Source organism: Lasioglossum baleicum, chromosome 12, assembly GCF_051020765.1.
Source record: "Lasioglossum baleicum chromosome 12, iyLasBale1, whole genome shotgun sequence".
NCBI lineage: Eukaryota > Metazoa > Arthropoda > Insecta > Hymenoptera > Halictidae > Lasioglossum > Lasioglossum baleicum.
The window spans coordinates 7,201,953-7,224,878 of NC_134940.1; the positions used below are offsets into that span (position 1 = coordinate 7,201,953).

Here is a 22,926-nt window from a genome sequence, read left to right on the forward strand (position 1 = left end):
TCTCTGGGCTGCGTGTTATACTCCGGCTGTCAGTGTTCCAGCCACCTCAACACGGTGTAGAACACACGTGTGACACGTCAGGGCCGTGATTGCGATTTCGGACTCCTCCACGAGTTTATTAAATAGTTCGTTCGCTCGTAAATAATTCCGCGTAAATGAAGAAACGGGGGTTGTAATTCGAGGGTCGAGTTAATCGATATTGCACGCGGGACACTGTCGCATCTCGGATTTTCATTCTTTCATCGTTTCGTAGAGCATGACGAGAATGAACACGTTTCTTCTCCCGTCTGCTGTTCGATTTTTCTTAACGCCATGTGTCTGGCCCATAGAGACTCGACAAGGGAGAAGAACAAATTTTCATGGTGTTATCAATGCGTTTGGAGAAACAATCCCTGGCTCCGCGGTGGTAGCTTAGCGTGTGCAATTTCGAGGGTTGTGTTTTTCTTGTAGGTGCCTTAGGAGCTGTTGAGAGATAACGTTTGTGTAAATATGGACGGCGTCGAGAGAATTCCTGGACGTGGGGTAGAAATGGCGGCAGCGGAACACGAAAATCGAGCTGAGAAAACTTTCGCTCTGGAATAATAGCAACCCGTTCGCTCGTGCACGCTGCAACATTCTGTTATAGCGAGTGCGTGTAACGTGCCATTAAGTGGCTACAGCTGCGTATCTTCCATAAACATTCTGCGTGTTCTGAAAATAGCAACGTTCCGATCCTCGTCGAATGGAACGATAGCAACTGATAAATGTTGTATCGGATTCCCACCGTCGATGTTGGCGCAAGCATCGAACAGCGGCTCGAATCGGTAAATAAATAACAATGTCGCCGAATAACGCTGCGGAAAGGAACTCTCGCCTCTTTTGTGAGATATACATATTCTTTCCAAAGAGAATTTCTTAAAAAGAAAAATTTGAAGAGCCACTGTTTTAAGATTACAGGGACGGCAGGGCGAAATTGGCAGTGTTATTCTAAGGAAATCAGCAAAACGCATCGGAGAGGTTGAAACAGCAATGCTAATAGATGCTATTACGTTACCGTACACCGCAATTCGTTTGTCGAATTTCACGGGGTTGTAAATCCTGCTGTGCATCCCGCGACGGTATCTCGGAACGTGAAATTAAACTAATGTGAAATTAATCGCAAGCCTAGCTCCAAGATGGGTAATTAAACCCATTTGCTTTTCGCAATAGTAAGCGTGTGATTCGATGTTGCGAATTATTTCGCAGAAAAATCACTGATCTTCTTGTTTCACATTTTTTCCATGTACATATCGCGGACTGTTTTGTTTGCTTTTTAATTCGGTTCTGTTATGGTCGCGTGCGGTAGTTAACGAATATTGTTCTCCGCACCCTATCGAAGGGTGCGAAGCGGAGCTGCAGGGAATTTGTTGCTAAAAATCTGTACTATTGTTACGAGCCACGGATGTCGAAGTACAATATTGATTTATTGCTGACAAAATTGTTTTTTTCTCCGATGAAGCGGTTCGATCCTAGCGCATATGGTGCCTCGATATGAACATTGGAGTGAAAATGACAGGAAAAATTTATTTTTGAACAACGGACAATTTGTAAGAATCTTTTCTCGCTTCGATGCCGACACGAGACACTATTACATCTCTTTACCGCGACATCTCGACAACTCCCTACGCGGGAAAACAAAAGTGATGACGGATGAAAGAGCGATAACGAGGATCATGGGATCTCATTTCGTCGCTTCACGCTCGACGGATGGATAAAAAATTTTTCGACGTCGCGGAAGCATAAATTTGCTAAGACAGACACATTTCTTTTCCCACGTCGTAGGTCACGCCGACATTTATCACACGTAATGAAATCTCTCCGGAACGAAAATGGTACGAATTCCGCCAAAAATCAATGAATATTATTTTTACATTATTTTAACACTAAACATACCGAGCTTTATAAGTAGCCGGTGTGCATGTTGCCTTATAAAAATAACAAGATTCAATTTATTTGAACTTTGTAAGGTTTATATTATAATATCTGCTCTACTAAATACAGTGAATGTAGAAAAAGTATTCGTACGCTGTTTAAAATAGAATAACTAGCAAATTATAATTTTTGAAAAATCTTTTTTGCATATCCTTTCGTAAACCAATGCTTCTAATTGATGATAAAAAACATCAGGTCGTTTGGTAATACAATTATAAAAAGGTTATTCTATTTTAAAGAGCATACGAATACTTTTTACACTCACTGTATACTAATTTAATCATTTACCACAAAAGCATCTTTAGAATTTCAATAATTGTGAAATTAAAAATCTGGAAGTGTTAACATTTATCGATCTCATAATTTCTGTATGCAGTATTCGTAGCACTGTGCTCGCCACACTATAAAACGGAATACTTTCCCTTTGGCAACTGATAAAACGAATTATTCAAATGTACTGCGTGTACATAACAGAATGCACGTATCGAGCGTACAGTGAAAATTCATTTACAGAAGATACGTATTTTACAGAACGGAAGGTGTGTCGGATCGGGGCTAACAAAGGTTTCGAATTCGAATTTTTCGAGCGTCTTCCGATATGGAAGCAACGAGAGCATCGCGCCTCCTGTCCACAGGGTTCCAAGTTTAATTTTCTTGTGCCAATACGCAAATATCCCTCGGGCTGGGGTGGTTCTTTCCTTTACAAAACCTGCGATGGAAACGAACCGCGAGTCACGTCGGGAATAGAAGCCCAATGACCTGCAGGCGACGTGCTTCCCGCTCATCTGAGAATCCTCGATTTTCCCCGTTGGACCGGCGAGTTTTCCACGCTCTTCGATTTTCCTCGGCAAAGAAATCGGAAAACAGACAACGCGCCGCAACGCTTTAGTATTCTATGGATGGCACACGCGGCACAGATTTCGAGGACCTCCGATGCACCTGGAGGAATATTCAATCGTACATGATTCTCTTTCGCAGCGAACGAATTCTCCCTTCCACTTACAAATTTCAACATAAATTCTCCTCGCGGCGCACGTGCAACAGTATCAAAATACATACTAGACGCGCCCCGTCTCATCCCGTACCTGGGAGTATTGCGAACAATACACGTTTGATTAATGCGGGCGCGGCGTCCCGGAAAAATTCATTTCCCTCTCGATCTCGCAAACATGTACACGAAACTTTTGTCTCGAGTTAGGTGGTCGCAAATCTTTGAACGGTCGAAAATATCAGAGATTCGACAATTTTTTTATTTATAAAATTACCATGCAAAATCAATGTGTACATATATTTTTGTTTCTATTTATTTAACGTTGTTTTAACGGCAATGGTCATTAGCTACGAGGTAGAATTTAGGCTTGATTGATGTAAACTAGTGGTTGCTGAAAAATGGAGAAATTTCATGGTCATTCAAGGTCACAAATGGAAGAAATTCTTTCACACAAGGTCCAGTGAACAAGTGTTTGCTTCTCCGAAAAAATCGGTCGAATGTTGAAAAATATAAACGTTCTTTTGCTCTTTTGCCGACAGAAACGAAGCGAGCCGGAAACGGAAGCTGGTCGACAATTCGTTCCGGGGCACCGGGGGCCAATCACGCTTCCGTTCCATTCCGCTATCAAACACACCTCGAAATCTCTTCAACATTTACGGTATGGAATGAGTTTGAAATTATTCAGAAGCGTAGACGGTCACGAGATATCCCGGTGCGATATCGATGCGAGCTGGCTGGTCCGATTACTCCTCCTGTCTTCTTTATTAAGAAGTTCTCTCGCTCCTTGCCTCCGTGATTATTATCCAGCTGCGGTTCGGCATTATTCATACCTCGGGGAAGGAGAATGCCGATAATTTCGAACCCGTTTTTCACGCGATTGATGCAGATAATCCCCACCACTCGAGCAGGTTCTCCATTTCGGCTCTGTGTACATTATTGAAGCTCGGTGTTGAATTCATCTCCAACTTCCGCCAGAGCTTCCGCTAAAGATAATCGAAAATCACGACAGAAACAGATCCGAGACGCAGCACTGGGAACCGCTTCCGACTTAACAGTGGTATTAAATCCTTAGACAGGAGAGAATTTGCGTACGAAATCCTCGAGATGAGGGAGATATTTGGCGATTTGCACGAAAATATTAATAAGTGGAAAATCTTTGTCGTTTGGAAAGAATGAAATCCATTTTCTCATTTTTGTCGTAAACTTATAAAACCATTAAACATCGCATTCATGTTTCCGAAACTATGAAACTAACGTTCTATGTCGAAAGAAAGAGTTGATAGACTAATTTGTCTTCGGTCGGGCCAGCCAACTTTCGAGGAAAAACGAGCCATAATTCATTGCCTAAATGATATCGAAGTTGGAAAGCTAATGTTCTCATTAGGGTTCCGTTCCCTATCATAATTTCAAGAAGTTCGATAACTTTCTCCTATCTCGAATCTGGGTACAATTCTTATAAGGTTGTCCTTTCACCCTGCAGTAATCAGTTTTATCTGAAAGAGTATAATTCTAGGAAGTTCGTCAGAAGATGCTTGGCTTGTAGCAAAAAGTTCACACTTCTTTACCTGTGAAATTATCTACGTAATTGATGTCTTCGTATCATTTTTTAATAGACGTTCCATAACATTCTTTCCTCAAGATCGATGCATCAAAATGGACGATACAATCGTGGAATTGACGGATTTCAATTCGTTAATTGAGTTTGAAGCTGAAATGCGGAGTCCACCGCAATGAATCAAACGCGGGGCAATCTAAGCTAATAAAGCAACCGAATTCGAGAACTGACAGCAGCGATCGTTAATTAAGGATACCTTCCAATGGTCGCGGTTTATGATAATGCTGACGCATGAATCAGTGCATACTGTCCGACGAGATGAAATTGGCGTAAACTCCTTAACAATAAGACACCGAATTTATCACAATGTATTAGGTCGTTCGGTAAGCATTGCTTCCATTTGTTATTACTAGACTGCGGATTTTTATGCATTTATGACTTTTATAACAAAATGTCATAAAACTTACTCTAAATGGTAACAAATTGGCTCTCATTTACCCTTAAGAAAACGAGATGACTTTCATCGACAATCATCGATTAGTTCGTTCTGTTAATTGTTTATTTGTACTCCGCTTCTCGGAGAATTCCGACGGAATTTTATGCGTGATAGCCCGGCATTAAAGTCGGCACAATTCGTCAAAAGCAGGATTGCCGGCAATCAATCGATTTGAGCCTACAACGGGCCACGAAGACCGAGCGCGCTCTTATCGGATCACATTTGTCAAGCTCGGGCTCTGTTGAGCGTCGAGAAATGAGAGAAAAAATAGGGAAGGGTTTCGGGACGATAGCAGTAACGTTTTCCGGGACCCCAAGAAGATAATCGAAAAGTTTGAATGCGATTTTCCCCTCTGCCGGAGCCCGTTCGAGAATATTTGTGAGATATTACGCTGTCGTTCGTTCGTACGTTGTCTTTCTGCACACTGTTTCAGCTTTCATTTCACCCACCAAGATTTGCAACTTCAAAGACATATATCATTCAACGTGGTACACATTTCTCTTCGGAATATTAATTTGATCATCACTTAGGATCCTTCGGTATTTTAATAATGCATTGAATTTTCTCGAGAATCTGACAAATCTTTCAATTTCGAAAGTATACGTACTCGGAAATACAAGAAAATACATTAAATTTTCATGAGGAATATACTTCAACCTAGAAAGTATTTCTTAAAATATAAGTAAGCTGTTTCGACACAAATCCATTAATGTCAATGATACATTAAATGTTTCCAAGAAACGGAACTGATAAATTCTTCTTTGCCGAGACGATCCCGTATAACATATCGCATAAATATTCAAGTTTCCATCTCGGAAGCACAGAAGAGTATCCGTTAGCGATTCCACGAGCGTAGTCGGCGAAACGCATCAAACTTTCGATGAGCGTAGACGGTGCTCATATTCGCAATATTACATGGGTCACGTCCGAGGTGCTGGGTCCCAAGAACCGAAAGATTCGTGGTGTTGAAATATTCCGGAGTTGCCCGTAACGCGAGCTCGAGACAACGGATGAATAGGAAGAAAGTGTAGCTGTACAGATTAGAAGAGGTCCGTGCGAGAAGGATGCGAAAGAATTCTGAAGCTCTTTACCGGATAAGGAATTCCCAGCGGATACACCAGGAGTATATCCTTAGTAATATTTAATCATGGAACTTGCAGTGGATCCACTATTCGACCTGGGGATAGATGCAACCTCTGTAAATATGTATCCGCTACATAAATAGACCAGTTGAACCTTTCAACATCCGGTTCCCTGCGTCCGTCTTTCTACCTTTTCTGTTTTCCGCCCCCGCCGGCTCCACCGACATGTTTAATAAATTTATTTATCATTTGCCTTTGTTTGTGCTGGAATTTCAATACGTCTGCTGGCGTCGCCGTAGGATTTTGATTCCTGAGAATGGTGGCTGTGACGTCAAAGCGTTCCATCGGTCGACAGAACTTGTGTCAGTTGGACATCTTCTGTGGAGTCGGCCATGCTTAAACGGTGCTGGATTTCGCATCAAGTTGTGAGAGAAAGAGTTTAAATATCGTCTGAATAAATATTGTATTCTTCCTTGAATTATTTTACAATATTGATAATACGCAGAAGCAAGTGGAATTATGTAGCAATGTAGTTTCTCAGATTAATTTAGGTTGTTCGGAGATTCATCACGTTTTTTGAAGGGAAAATAAAAGCGAATTTTTTACAATTTAGAATAACTTTCTGTTTCTTATTAGCAAAAAAATTAAGTTATATGACTTTTTAGTTTGAAATTACTTTCCGAACGACCTAATATTTGTTATCGTTCATTTTCTAATCGTACGAGCGTAATTATGGTTCAGATTTTCTAATTTCTTTTACCACCACCGATTAAATTCCAATTTCCGTAATTTTTATCAATTATTGAAGAATCAAAGTACCTTTTAGTATCACCTTATACATCTTAAAAATTATATGTTTTTTAGGAGCTAAATTTTGAAAATGAAGGAACCGATAAAATTTCCGCGACGATTTTTTGGCCACGTTTTAATTAGTGAGATTCCGGTGAAATTTGTAACACGGCGAGGAATCGTTGCACAGAATTAAAAGGTGTCACAGGCAACACGTTCCCCCCTATCGTGATGAGAATATGAACCATAGCTTTTGGCCGTCTCGTAATTTTTCAGTTTCATTTGGCCGGCCTCCAAATGGCTGCATATTGTGTCAGCTGAATTCTCTTTTCAGACATACGGGAAATTGCTTGGCCGGAATCGGCCGCAGGGAAACACCATTGTCCCACAGAATGCGACACCGGAAAATCGTTTTAATTGGTACCCCGGAACGCTAGGAAATTAGCCACCTCGCACGATACACCCTTCATGGTTAATTCGCAGCGCGATAACGATCATCGAAACCACCCTTGCCTGCGGCGCTGCGAACTTTTGATCAGAAAAATCTCGAAATATTGAAACGTACAAGGGGAGCCAAATCGAATGGTGAACCAATTGTCCAGCCAGTGCTAAAGGTTTATACGAAAATCACCTTCGAACGAACCGGTTCTCAAAGAATAATTAAAACAGTAAAAGATGTTCACAAACATTTATTTCAAAATTTCTGAATGGAATGACAAAAAAATATGTTCATGAAGCATTATCACTAGACAGCGGATGTTTATGCAAAATAAAATTTATCTACCTGAATTACAACAAACTGGAATGCAATATAAATATATTTTATTTTCCAATATCTTTAATACGTTGAAAATAATATAATCGTATTGGTTAATTCTTCTAATGTTTTTACTGTTTTAAATTACACCTACTCATTATCGCTGCAAATGCATAAAATCCGCTGCCTAATTATTACAAAGTAGTAAATATTTGAACAGTAACAAAAAATGATTTCATCTGAATTAGTTGATACTGACCTAGACCATTAAAGAGGAGCAAAATACTTTCAGCATTTCAACGTGATTTATGTGTAGCCCATACGAGCAACTGCGCTGCCATTTTAATGCAGGAGATCGTGCATGCTTGTATTTACGGGAATGTGCATGTGCTCGGGATAATATCACATTCTGAAGGTGGATCTAGGACGTAAGGTCTCAGAGGATATAAGTAGGTGTCGGAAACCAAGCAGAAAGAAGTTCCTTGTACGAGCAAAGGGAGAAGAAGAACGGGGATAGAGGACATTAACGAAAAAGAGCATCTTCAAGGAAAATAATTCGTCAGAGAGAAATTACATGCGATAAAACTGCGCTGCAGAAGCTCGCGACGTTGCTCCACAAAGAATAGTTTACACGTCGAATATTTAAACACAAATATTAATGGCTGTTTCTTTATGGCTAAGTGGATCTTTACAAGGAGGGATGAATTCTGATGGACGACAGAAGAATTAGAACACGAAAACAGAGGTAACGATCCGCAATGAATCGCGTTACGAACAAAGGAGGGTATCTTGACGTGAACTTATGCATGCCTCAAGGAAAGTGTTGGAAGTGCAGGAGCCGCAGTGGTTTCTGCGGTAGCGGTGCATAGGCATTACGGTGTGATTTCCCGAGCAAACAGGTACCATCCTCTTGGTTGGGAGACAGGCACTACATACGATATATGTATAGAGATTCTTCGTCTAGCTGGGGATAGAGAAGCAGGATGTTTGCTCGGCTGGCAGTACGGAAAAGTGGATTTCCTGGGGCGTGCAGCGTCCTTCCTGGAAAAACGATTTCACCATTTGAACCTGTCCTCGATTCCATTCTCATAGACGGACGACTCCGTCCTATCGATGTATCGCGCTACGTTTGTTTTTCGAGGATCGATTTAATTTACCCTACCGACGACTAGACCCTTGAACTTATATCTTCATGCAGATTACTACTTTCGTAGAAATTAGAAACAATACGCCTACCGAGTCCAAAATATATAAAAATGAAAGGTTTCCTGCTAACGTCAGTAAATAATCGAAAACGTAACTTCTTCAACAAAAGAATAACTTTTGTGAGAATTTCTAGGAAATGCAAATTATGGTTTTGTAATGTAACAGTGCAGCTACGGTTTGCGCGTGCATTTCGCCGGAGAACGTGTAACACGAGAGAGAAACAAGCGTGCACAGTTACTTATAACGAGCACGGTCTTTTACGGTGTTAAATGGGAAATAAAAGTTAATCAGAATAGACGATGCTGCTCACACCGCTAATTTCCACGTTTCTGTCGCCGCGAACCAAGTGAAAGAGTACTTAAAGTCGTAACAGACTTCATGAAAATTAACTTCTCCTTCCCATTAGAATAAATTTTCGTTACCGCGACTATTTAACAGTGAACAACCGCGCGTGACGACTGCAATGTGTTCTAAAAACCTGGAGGATATAAAATGGGACTGGGAATGTCAATTCATTTTTTGAAGATCTGTGCTTTCATTAAAAAATTCAATTGTCATTACTTACTGTGAGATCTCACGTGACCGCTTGATTCTGACGTAGTTCTTTCTCATTGCTAGCCTTTTACGCCTTTTACCTTTATTTTCCTGATTCGCGTCCGAGAAACCTGTTTCGTGGCAGTCGGCGAAAAAAGAAGATCGTTCATCAAGAGAAGAGAGACGTTTAAACATTTCTGAGTGTGCGTAATATGAAGACACAAGACAGGCAATGGAGGGGAAGAATCTCTACCTCGCCCTCCATGCTGATACGAAATTTTTAATTGACTGTATTAAAAATTTTATGCAATTTCTACTTCTCACAACTGACGTAGACAATTTTTGTTGCGTACAAAGAACCACAGATGAATATATTATGCATTTATGAAGAAATTGGTTTGGTGAAATATAAAAACAGTAAAGGATTAGAAAAATTTAAAGTCGTTAAGAGATGAAATGAATTTTTATTTTATTCCTGCTTGCCACAATCAACGCAGAACATTTTTATTTTGCATAAAGATCGGCAGTCTAAAGACTAAATATCACCACAATAAAATTAAAGAAATAATATCAACTGTTTCATAATAAAAAAGGTAACGATAAACAGTCTAACAGATGTTCGCCGTAACAATATTGCCGAGAAAAATTCACTTAGCCTCACAAACTGAAGAGGTTCGATAAGAGCAATAATCAATTTTTTCCCCACTCCTATATCACGGCCCGTCCATTCGTTTTCTGTGTCGCGCTGGTTCTTGTGGACGATCAAAGTCCCATGATCAAAATGTGGAGACATTCGCGGAAGTGTCCATCTCGACATCTGTGGTCCAACCAACGAAACGACATCGAATAAAAGCGGACAGGTGGCCACCCCAGGGGCTCGAGATGAGCTTAGGATCAGGTTTATGGTGCTGACCACGCAGATACATTTCAGGCAAAATGAACTTCTCGAAACTCGTTCTCTTTCCTTTTTACCTGCCATACAATCGGACCACACGTGCTTAACTCAGGGACGCTTTGGCCAGCGCGTGCCCTCGAATCGTCATCCAACATGCGGATGCATCATTTCATTGGAAATGTCGAATATGTACTGCAGACAAGTGAAATTGAATCATTTATTATAATCACGAGACCGAGATTGTTTAACCCGTTGTATAACATTTAGTTAGTATTTTTGGGTGTGATATTCTCAGAGGCGGTTTATTCTACGGTTTCCGATTCGCCCTCGATACATGATGTATCGTAGTAAATAAATAGTTGGCGTTGGAAAGGCGTGAATGGAGGGTGAAAGAAAAGAAATAGGATTTGTCGGTGTCGGGGGAAGGTCAGCCATAGCGTTTTCCGGGACACCTGATGCAGAGTACGTGTATTCCCACGTAAAAACGATGCATCTTGTATTTCCCCACAAATCTCGTGAGAAACGTACGTGCAGCTACGGCTCGAACGATTGTAATAGTTTTCCTGTACCTACTGTTTCTTGCTAAAACAGAAAACCAAGTGCACGCTTCGCAACACAGTAACATGTTTAAGGTTTCTGTGATTTGCATGCGCTGAGGTACGTGGTTCGAAATTGCTTCAAATCTAATACATAATAATACATTGTTATCTCAAAAATCAATTTAACTAGTTCAGCAATAACGCAGCTCTGTATATTTGAAAAAAGAAAAATAATATAAGCTCACATCACCGGCGAAACTTGGTGCAAACATAAGGAAAGCGCGAAACTGGTTAAAGAGCGAGTAAAATCTTGAGGGGAGCAAAGCAGGCGGTTCGAAATCGTTTCAAACCTAATAGATTATTATCTAAGCAATTAATTTAGCTAGTTGAGCAGTAACGTACCTCTGTATATTTGAAAAAAAAAATAATAAAAGCGCATATCACTGGCGAAACTTGGTGCAAACATAAGGAAAGCGCGAAACTGGTTAAAGAGCGAGTAAAATCTTGAGCGGAGCAAAGAAGGCGGTGTGTGTTCATCGAACAGCGGTCCGACGGTGGTTTCGAATGTAGAGCATCGGGGTAAGCGGAGAGTGAAACTGACAGGGAGACGTGTGAAGCGGGCTGAAGCAACCACGGGGCATGTGGAGCAGCGGTACTGTTTTGTTTACGATGCTTTTATTCCGAGTGAAGAGTAACGACCATTCGTTACCGGGTACTCGTCACGTGAGTGGTTCATTCCGCAGGTGAGAAAGCTCGCTCTCCTCTCCTCGTGCTACCTTTCCCCGAGAAAACCCACCCACGCCTCTCCCACTTCTCTCCGACTTCCGTCATTTCTTCCGGGTGAGCTGACAAATTTCAATAAAGCCAGCGTTAAGTCAGAGGCAACCGACCTAACCGTTTCTATACTGTCGAATTCTCCCGGGACCATTTTATGCTCTGCTGTACATTTTTACGATATTACCGGGTATTACGCGTGCACATTGTTCGCGCGGTCCTCAGGAATTTTTATTTTCCCGTTTCACGACGGAATACGCTCCTCCCGATTTTAAGTAGACTCGAAAAGCCTCTCACGCCTCAGCACTTTTTTCGGAACACAAGAAACTCTCCGATGAAGCTGACCCACGTGTCCTGTGGAATGCTTTTAACTGCTGAGGCTCAAACGCAAAGTTGCCTTTCCCAGTTGTACCTGCTCCGTCCCTTTTCAGTCACCTTTTTCCTTCGCCTCGCGGATTTCGCTGTGTCTCGCGGGAAGCAGCTTTAATCCGATTTTACCGGATGAAATTTCGGTACTTATTAATTTTTGAGGTTGTAACTGGAAGTTCCGGTTTAAAAATTGTTGAAGAGATACAAAATAGAACATGGCTGACAGGATCTGAAAATGGAAGAGGAGATCGCGATAGTAGAAATAAGGAGAGGCATTATCGTCTATGCTCGATTGGCAGACACCAGCGAAAATGGACACGGAACGACGAAACCGAGGGTGCACGGGAATGTGGGAATCGAGAACGAAGGTGCGCCCCGAGAAAATGATAGGAGAGAAGGTACGAGCAATGGGTTTCATTTCACACGGAATATATCGCGAGTATCCACGGCTGTTTTACGAGCAGACTCGGTCGAAAACGAGACCGCTTTTTTTCCGGCAACCCCTTTTTACACCCGTCCGTGACTCACGTTCGTTCGTTTACTCTCTTTTCCTTCGAGAACTGCAACCCTTTTGAACCCAGCCGCCGCTAAACTCGCAATCGCACACCAATCGTGTACAACTTGATTACCTATTTAGACCAGCGATTTCGATTTCGACAAATTGTTCGTGTCACTGTGCCAGCAATCTTATATCATCGCTCCCCTCGGTCGACGAAATTGCACGGCGAACAAATAGGAGCCAATTTTTTCTATTTCAATGGAATTTTTCGAAAATACCTACCAACCAGTTGTTTTTCCATGTACGTTCCGTTACAAACTAATATGTACAATGCAAATTCGATCGCACGGTCTCTTCGTTGCGCGAAAACAAATTTTGGAAGGATCTGGCAGCGCAAACGACGCGAGAAAAAATATACAGAGATATAAAATCATATGAAAATTGTGGATACGTGATACAGTTGGCTGTGTGGCCCGAGGCAGACATATTGGGCAGGAAACGTGCTCGGAAAGTGTAAAATATTTGAAAGCTCGCTCTCACCCTTTCTCTCTCTCTCTGTCTCTCTCTCTACCACCCCTGCAACTTTTACTATCCACCGTTAACCCACCTTATAATATATCGCCTACTTGTTCCACGTACAAAATCAAACACTGCCTCCTTGTCTTCCGCAGATGCATAATCCTGCGGTTTATCAACGTTCTGCTCATCCATTCTCATAACCGTGGCATCCACTGATTTTTCGCTGCTACTATTATCTGCTATTCTCCAGAGATCGAGCGGCTGTTCTGGACTAGAATTTTGAACAAATCGATTCCTTAGCGTTGTTACTGTACGTCTTATTTTTTCATTTCCTTTGAGAACGATCTAATCTTGCCGCAAGTAGAACATGTGTATACGTCATGCTTACGTATCGATATTTTATGAGACATTCCTGTTTCGTCACGATGATTCAAGACTGTAAAAATAATTCCATTAGGGGACGACACGCGCGACAGTTAGCTCGTCATGCTCGATTGGAATCAGAATCATTGTCATTCATGTTCTGCGAGCAATCGCTTTCGTCATTTCCGTGACACATCGGCTTCTTTGAATGATTGCTTTCATTCTGTTAACGTTACGACATCGCGTACAAAATTTCCTTCAACATTTTCCTCATGGTTAATGATCCAATCATACTGAAATTCAGAGGAGGTTACTTCGCCTGCAACATCTAACGTGTCGCCGACGTTTCAACCATTAAAATGCAACAGAAACTCACGAGACCAATCGATTGGCCAACACACGACGCATGTAAATTCAGCTTAAGCCGCGACTGATCGATGAGTCATTCCGAATTATTGGATCCCGCCGCGAGAACAAAATACGGCAGGTTCGATCGCCGCCCACATCTGGCCTGCATTAAAAAAGAAATTCGACGGACCGTCGAGCCGTGTCATAAATGTTTCATTGCGACGTCTCCGAATGCCTTCGTTTCTTCGTAACCCTTACAATTGGTATTTTTATTCGGAATTTCAGATGACACGGCGCTTTAGCCTGACCGACGACGCGTATCAATTAACCCTAATTTATTTTCGGAGCGGACGAAAATATCACGATGAATTTATGGAATGTATTTGATCTGAATGTTGGACCTCAGGGCCCAGAAGTATTTCTGTAGAATTCGGAATTGCTCAATTAACACGTCGGCGAGCTACAAAAATGTTAACAAGTATAATCGCCGGAACCTATTTCCGTGCTCCGACTCGACGAGCTGAAAATGCTGAATCTTTTTACGTTGGCATAAAACGTAAGTTTATAAAGCAGGATATTAAAAAAGGTGGAGAACGTGCATTTATATTATATTATTATTTAGTCGTGAAATTTCAAGCAGTGGAGATATTTTTAAAGGAACTTTTAAACAGTTTGAAAGAAAAATTTAAATAGAGTCAGGAATAGCTTCGTTCGTCGTTGAAGAATTCCACGTTAGAGATTCAACGAATTTTTACACGAAGAAGTAGTTGGAATTGTAATTCTAAAGAATTCCATCTGTGGGTGGGTCACGTGGCCCTATATTCCGAAATATTCGCCCTCCCCTTTGTTGAAAACAGACTGTCTCTCATACCTCGTTTTAGATTTTTAAGCGCGGCCGCCTTTGCTCATAAATTTTAATCAAGTCGACGTCTCATCTGTTTTTACAGAATTACACTATCAGCTGTCCCTGGCGAAATACGCCGGCTTCTGGCGGTCTCTTCCACTCTCCAAAACTGATCTGCTGCTTATATAACGCTTTTTGTTAGCCTTCTGCGATGGAAGAATTAACGGGATCGAAACTGCGTAATAATAATCATAAAACCAGTTAATTTTTGTATATTACGCATCTAAAAAGACGAATAAAAGTCAATAGCAAATGCTTTCATTATTCTATAAACAGCAGCGATCGTTTTTAGAAACCGAAGAAATCGAATTTATGAAAATAACGCGAAGCGTCAAACAATTACTCGCGTTACGGGCAAAATGCATTTCAATTGCGAACTTTCCCATCGACGAAGTGCTCGTTCCGAGCGTAAAAGTGTGCAAAAGATCCTGTCAAGTCCCGGAAGAAAGTTAGAATTTTCTTTACGATCGAGATCTTTACGTCGCTTGAACTGGGAAAACTTTCGATGCAAACCTGTAATAATTCGTTGTTCTTCCCGAGAACTTTTCGAAAAGCAAAGGTCCTTTTCGTTATTAAGTCACATCTTTTTGAACAGTTCCTAATAATTTTATTCTTTCCATCGAGATCTACAAGCTACAAAAAGGAATCCCTTTTATTGTAAAACTTTGGGGTTAATTCTTTCACCAAGTAGGTTTTAAGGAGTGCTAAAAAATCATTTCTTCCGTAAGTCGTTTTTCAAGATGATGTGAAAAGGTATTTTTCTTGGTAAAATATTTTCAAGGAGTAGTAAAACATGTATTAGTAGAAAAGAAATTATAAAATTATGTTTTTACTCCCAGTTCTTCGGAGTTAAGAGACTCCGTAAAAGTTAATGCACATTTCCATCCTTCTTTTGAAAATCAGAAGTACATACAGAAGTGTGTACTATTATGAACAGACGTGTTAACCATCTTTACAGCACCGTACACGATCGTCGACTATAAAACACGTCCGGTTGCTCGTTTGCGTGTCAGTCGATCAAACTCTCGCACCAATGATAAATCAGCGCTGACGATATTCGTATAGCAATTTATCTACTTCGTATCCACATTGTACCGTTTCTCGGAAACGTTCACTTGACGCAGAATTAAACCAATTTCAATAAATTTCCATCCGCGCAATTACGGAAACGCATCAAGATGTCCATTATCTTGCGAGGCACAGAGCTCCGTTCTATATCTGGACGAAAACGGAATAAAATGAATCTATTTTAGGCAACAGAGAGAGAGCTCGTTCTTATAATATAAGTACACTGTACGAGGAGACAGTCTCGTACAGTGTAATTATTTCAGAGAATAGTTTCCGCTTGTAAAAAAGTCATTTTAATCTAAAGTGTGTGTAATCGATTATATGAGTCGCCGAGTACGTCACGCTATCCTTTTGTCAGAGAATGCGCAAGTAGAAAAAATAGGTTTGAAAGCTTTCCGACGGATCCGATATGTCAGCTTCAAGTGCGCATTGTGTGCAGCAACGAGGTGACTTCGGACAGCGAATCGAAAAAGAGGAAAAGTCCGACGGGCAACATCGGGAATCACGAGTGACCAATGACGTGCTATTAAATATTGACGATGCAACATCGCAAAAAGTGGCCGTTCACCACGGAAATCGGAAGAAGGGGGTGGATACAAATGAGGCTACGGGGATGAGAGTTATCTCGCATCCTGCGGGAGCTATTCGTCCCTTTCCAGCCCGTTTTCCTATGCTGTAATCCACCAGCAGCGGCGCAGCCCGACATTCCCTCTTTGCATCCGCCTCTGATAAGGGATCCGGAAACTCTCCAAGCGGCTGAATCTTTCGTTCTTCCGGATAACGTGATGTTCTTACGCCCGTGATCGCGTAATATCGATCGCGAATTGTCTTCGGAGCGTAAAGAATTTCGCCTTAACCCCCGTGTGAGGAAATAAATGCTCGATTGCTCCCTCCATTTCTCTTATAATTCCACAGATTCCTCTGCTCCCAGTTCAACCCCTTGCCGGGTAATAACGACTCAGACTCGTGACGAACACGTGAAATATAATCTGCTACGAATGTTAGGTCTTTCTTTCAAGACGAAATAAAATGCAATTATTTTCCAATCAATATTTCGGCGTTAAAGTAACTGTAAGTATACAATAGATAAAATACAAAGAAGATGTAACTATATTGTAACCATTTAGAAAATTGTACGGGAAGGGATTAAAACATTAAACAATGGAACTTACCTCCAACTGTATAAGGATTAAAAACGTTTCGTGTATTTTAAGACACACGACCCAGATAAAATATAAAATTCTCATTTAAAATATAAAATAAATAAATTGAATGATAAAAAGCGCGTAGAATTTAACCTGATTATATTATAAAACTACATGTATTTCTTTTTAATTTAAGTTTACCCAAACCTCTAATGTTTATACAGCTGAACGTAATTTACATTGTGTTACAGTACTCGAATTCATTTTCCGTGTTGCCAAGAAAAATTAATTAGGAAAATTGATCTCTTCTTTCGTGGCCAATTACGTGTGAAACGAAGGGATGGAAATGATCGAAATCTTTCGGAAAGTTCGCGCGAACCCGTTGAATTTCGAAAGTTGCTTTGGCGAGAGATTTTTTTAATACGAGTTTCCCGGACTTGGTAACGAGTGATCAGAATAACGAGAGAACGAAAGAAAACGAGATTAGACTCTGTATAAAAACGGCTTGCGGAATGAAATATCTGCTGAATCTGAGAAGCGACTCCCTCAGGTTATGAAATTCTTAAAGGAGGAAATAAAGATATGCTGATGATCATAAAGCCATTTCAAGACATTAGGACTCTGTAACTGCGGCTCAAGGAAGATTTTATTAAATCCCTCTTTATGAATCTCTGTCCTTCTCTTCTCTCGGAGCCGCGCGTTCCTCTCGCGTTATTTTCAATATTGCCTTGCTTAGCGTGATGAGAAAAAGGAAAGACGAAACGTTTCACAAACGTGGAATTATTACAACGAATTAAAAAGTATGCTCGCAATTTTCCGGTCGCTACGTGATCAACGAAATTTCCGCAGATAATAAACGTCGCTGGCGGAGGGGGAAACTTTTACAACTACACTGCCTTTTTTTACGCCCTTCCTCTGTATAAAAAAGTTTCATGAAAAATTTTTCTCTGCTGCTATTAAGCTCTTACGACATTACACGAATAGTTTAAATAATGGCCGCCGCGTGCTTCAAGAAAAATTTTCACTTCTAATTCCGCTGTCGTGAAAGAAGCGGGAATATGCCTCCTCGCCAGTTTAACAATGTAAACAGCGCAACGTATCCCCATAAAATTACGAAATTATTCATGGCTTTTATTGCAAGGAGTCCAGAGGTGACCGAGGTTGCACAAGGGAAAGTATAGTACGGTGTGTATACTATTCTCTCACTCTGGAATGTATCTGACTGCACGGCGAGTCAAATCTACTCGAGATTTTTAATACCGTTGTCGTGCTTGTCAAAGAGTGTAGTAAAACTTCAAGACGGAAAAAAACTGCCTTTGACTTTGTACCTTAAAATTAAAGTATGGCCACTGTACGTTTTAGAAGGCCATTGGAATATTTGTTCAGTTTATAAAAATGACAGGGCTCTATTTATTTAGGTTTTCTGCAATTTTTATTGGAATATGTGCTTGGATAAAGAAATTTATCGAATCAATTTCCATGTAAGCAAGTTCATAATTTCAATAATTGTGCTCATAATTATGAAAGTGGCCTAGTCAAAATGAGTTTACCACTTATTACTTCAATGTAATTTTTACGATACTGTCAAAAATTGAACTGTTAGATAATGCTTGTTATTTTAATGTAACTATACTTTTCCTTTAAGTATCTTGAAAAAAGAAATTGTATGATTTAGACCATGGTCATAATCATGGGCACAATTGTAAAATGAACCGCGCTGTTCAAAATTGAAATGCAATAAAAGAGCATGTTCTGAAAACTGTTAGGAAAATTGTATTCTTGCGAGTTTTCTAAGGAATATTTATCATTGAGTGTTTAGTAGTATCGTTGCTTCAATCCTGAATTGAGAAATCGTACAAAGATTGAGAGGTGCACTTGATGTAGAAGTATAAGACGCCACTCTATAACATTCGTTTCAATGAGGTAGTTCATCGGGTTCGGTCGGTCGATTTAGTTTTCCGTCTGACCACCCTTAAATAAGAAAGAAGTCCACGCGTTCGGAACGAATCACTGTGCTCTCCGCATTAGACGGTGAAAAATCCGCGCAATAAGTGAATCCGAAGACGCCATCGATATGGAATAGAAAACGTTCATAGCTCGAGTCCGTAGCAACCACGTAGCCTAAGTAGCTGCATTGAGAATTGGAATGACCAAGAACGAACATCGATACAAACACTTAGTGGCCTTTTTCGAATATGTGTAACCCGGTTTAACACGAATTACGGTGAAACTTGGTGGGAAAAATTGGTAAAAAACCTGCTGAATACTCTCGAGAAGTCCTCGACGAATGGAGGACTCTCTTGGGAATTTCGTAGCCAGAATCGTCATAGTAGACGACGGCGACGACGACGTCTGGAAGGGCAAAGAGGGACAAATGGTCCTCGAATCTCAGAATCACCACCACGAGTTGGACCATTACCGTTGAATGAACTGACACTTACCTTTCTCGCCGAAGAAGTCCGCGGTGGCGTATGTTACGCAGAACGCGATGAGTATCACCAGCTGTAGTCTGAAATGAGAGATACTTTTGTCAACTTTCGGAATCCCAAGTATTTCCTACCTATAAACGTCTCTTTACAATCTCGATAATTGCAAATTAAAAAATATAGTAGTTCTAGTATTGAAAAATTAAAATAAACGACAATTAAACAGACCAAGAAAAACATTCTGTGCGCATAAGACTGAAGTGAAAACCCGGATAGCGTTTCACCTCGGAGCGTGACGGATCAGGCTCATTCAATGCCCAGCAATTGTAAACGCAGTGAGCCTAAAGAAGTTTTCACTTCAACATTTATATAAATTGGATACAGAGTTGGGCAAAAATTTGATCAACGATCGACGACTAAATTTCTACTTCAATCGTTAATCGCAATTAACAATTAATCTCCTCGTTTAGTCGTTAAAAAATTGTGGTTAACGATTAAATACTTATTAAACGTTAATTGCGATTAACGATTATTAATCGTGAATCGGATAATTGATTAATGATTAACTGCTGAAATTTCGAAATGAAACACGTAATCAGAACTGTATGAATACTGAAAAAAATGTAAACTGTGTTTAGGTGTATTGTCATTTGGTCCATAATACAAATTCTGTTTACGTGCTATTATGTTTTTTTTCGATGATTCCTTCTTTTAATCGACGATTGACGATTAAATCAATCGATTGAATCAATCGCCGATTTTTCGACGATTTCTTCATTTAATCAACGATTGACGATTAACTTCATCAATCGATTTAATCAATCGCCGATTTTTCGACGATTGCTTTTTTAAATCGTATACATTAATCAATCAATCATGATTAAAATTTTAATCGATTAATGCCCAACTCTGATAGAATATCGAACGTCGTAATACAGTGTTCTACGAAACGCTAAGAAGAAACCTATTTGCTGTTGCATTTTAAAGTAGAATCACAGATGGTCATGATCGGAGTTAGAGTAAGTTTCGCTGGTTGCTTGTACGTAATCTCTATGCTGGAAAAGATACCTGATCTCGTGAAAGAAAAGCAGGAGATTAGCACAAAAACGATTCGAAATGTTAGCGCAGTTCCGAGCAAAACAATAAGGGTCCATCTCCCGAGACTTTTAAGGGGGAACGATAGCACGGCGCCGGAAAATTGGGTTCGTTGAAACCTGTTTCGTTAATGCGATCTCTCCTGGAAAAAAGCAACCCTTAAAGGGTGTTGAAAACTCCGCCGCGTCGAAAAATCCTATTGTGTACAACGAACTTGTTTAGCGTAACTACCGTTCGCGAAAAAGCAACATCCAATTCTATGAATTAATTGTTTCTCCTAGTACATATTATGCAATACGAATTTCCTTCTTGAAGAGAACGGAATTCTGTTCCGGAAGAATTACAAAAATAATAAATGCTGGCTTCAGAAAAAGATCCGCGTAGAACGTGAAAATATTTGCATACCGAGAACTTTCTGCGTAGAATCGTAATAACAAATGCAAGCATCAGAAACAGGTGTTTAGCCTCGTGAATAAACATTTGCATAATAATTTCACTGGAATACAATGTACGTCTCGTATGTGAATTAGTCTTTTAAAATGTTACCAACATTTTGAATAAATCGGTTGTTCTTCACATGATCGATATTTCGTGACAGTGTATGTGTGGGTGTTACACTGATGGAATCAGTGAAAAATGTTTTTTCCTTTTGGAAGAACAACATGCATATTTCTGTCACGTATGATGGGACAAAGATTTATCTGTTTACTAGTCCTGACACTAAAGATACGTGAATACAATACGTAAAACGAATCGCACGAAAAATGTCGCGTTTGTCTATCCGCATGTGTGACTCCGTTGCTATTCCACATCGGGCTGCAGACGATTTCTCACGTTCCGGGGTCAGTAGAACAGCAGGAATTCACTTGAAAAGTGTGACATGCATTTGCATCGACCGGCGCGGCGAGTGCAGTCAGTGTGGGCGTTTGGCAGCGACCGTTGTTGATCGTGAATCACGATCGAGAATTCTAGCCTTGCGTAACGCCCCAGTCAATCCACGTGCACGGTCGTGCCCACTGTTTTCGTTTTCCGTTTGACAAGGTCATTGCACCGCACTATTATTATACCTCCGAAGGAAATATTAAATGTACTTATACACACGCAGCAGACTACCGTCTCTAACGCGATCAAAAAACTGTTTAAACAGATTGCATGTTTATATAATTTTTATGCGACAGTAAATTTACATATACAAAAACCGTTCAAAAATGACTGTACACTGACACAAGAGATACATGTACAGTGGCCCACAAAAATGTATACATATAACTAACATAGATCTGCAAAACATATATTTTAAATTTTCATTGAAGGCCCAAATAAAAAAGTTTTAAAAAATGCCTTTTTTATTTCTGCATGTAACCTTGTAAATTATAATTTTTGGAACATTTTTTTGCACATCATTTAGTAAATCAATGTTTCTAATTGCTTACAAAACATAAGGTCGCGCGCGCGCACGCGCGTTTGGTACAATTATAAAATATTTATTCTGTTTTAAAGGGCGTACGAACACTTTTGTGGGCCACTGTATGTATACAGTACTTTTAAATAATTTTGTGATCGCGATATACATTTGATCTTGAACCGAAATCTTCCAAACACGACATTGGAGATTGATTAAATTCTTTTATGCAATTCTTACAAAAATGAGTACCTTATTACTAGACTGCGGGTCTTTATGCAAAATAAAAATGTTTTGCATTGATTGTGGGAAGCAGGAATAACATACAAAAAATTGATTTCATCCTTCGACGACTTTGTTACATTAAAAGCAACATTACGACATTCTTGAATTGTTTAAATGTTTTACGGGTTTATCATATCAATTTCTTCATATATAAATGCATAAAGATCCGCGCAGTCTACTTATTACATTATATTAATTTCTCTCAGTTACATTATTTTCAATCCATTAAACATGTTAAGAAAGACAATGAACTTCCACTTCACTCCAGTTCGTTGCAATTTAGGTACAACATTTTTATTTTGCATAAAGATCCGTGTGTTGTCTAGTCTGATAAAATATTATTTAAAATATCTTGAATACAGTACATACATGTATACTCAAATAAATACACAGTACACAGTGTCAATAAATTCCTGTAAACGGGTGTCCTGTTCTATAAAATATCCTCCATAATCAAATAATAAAAAGTTATTGCGTCGAGCCAGTATTAGAAGGTGGAAAGTTATCACCCGCGTGTTTCACCATAAATCCGACGATTTTCGAGTGTTATGGTTCCCATAGATCCGTCTGGTTCCTTTAGAAAAGCCTCTTTATGCGTGTATGACATCATCGACAGTTGGGTTTTTAAAAGTCAGATAAATCTGCATTGAACGGAAATGTGTCATAACAGAAGGCAAAGAACCGCGGCGATAATGTTCGTGGAAACTACTGCAAACGATGCCGCTCCTGGAAGGAAATAATGATTATATTCTATTAATGTGTACTTGATTCATTGCCATTTAATATTCAAGTCTCCGATGAATTCTTTCATTCAAACAAATTGAAGTAGTACACAAGTCTTGTGTCTCACGACAAGATAGTCGATCTTTATGCAAAATAAAAATTTTCTATCTGAATTGCAACAAACTGGAGTGAAATAGAAATTTATTTGCTTT

At 40.0% G+C, this 22,926-nt stretch overlaps 1 protein-coding gene across 4 annotated transcripts in view; it reads right to left on the minus strand.

The window, feature by feature from the left end:
* Mp (collagen XV/XVIII-type protein multiplexin) overlaps nt 1–22,926 on the minus strand; it is a 295,739-nt gene that overhangs the window by 259,893 nt on the left and 12,920 nt on the right. For all 4 annotated transcript variants that reach the window (XM_076435605.1, XM_076435604.1, XM_076435603.1 and 1 more), the window contains exon 2: nt 19,225–19,292. In XM_076435605.1, coding sequence (XP_076291720.1) covers nt 19,225–19,292 — 68 coding nt within the window. The remainder of the gene's footprint in view (nt 1–19,224; nt 19,293–22,926) is intronic.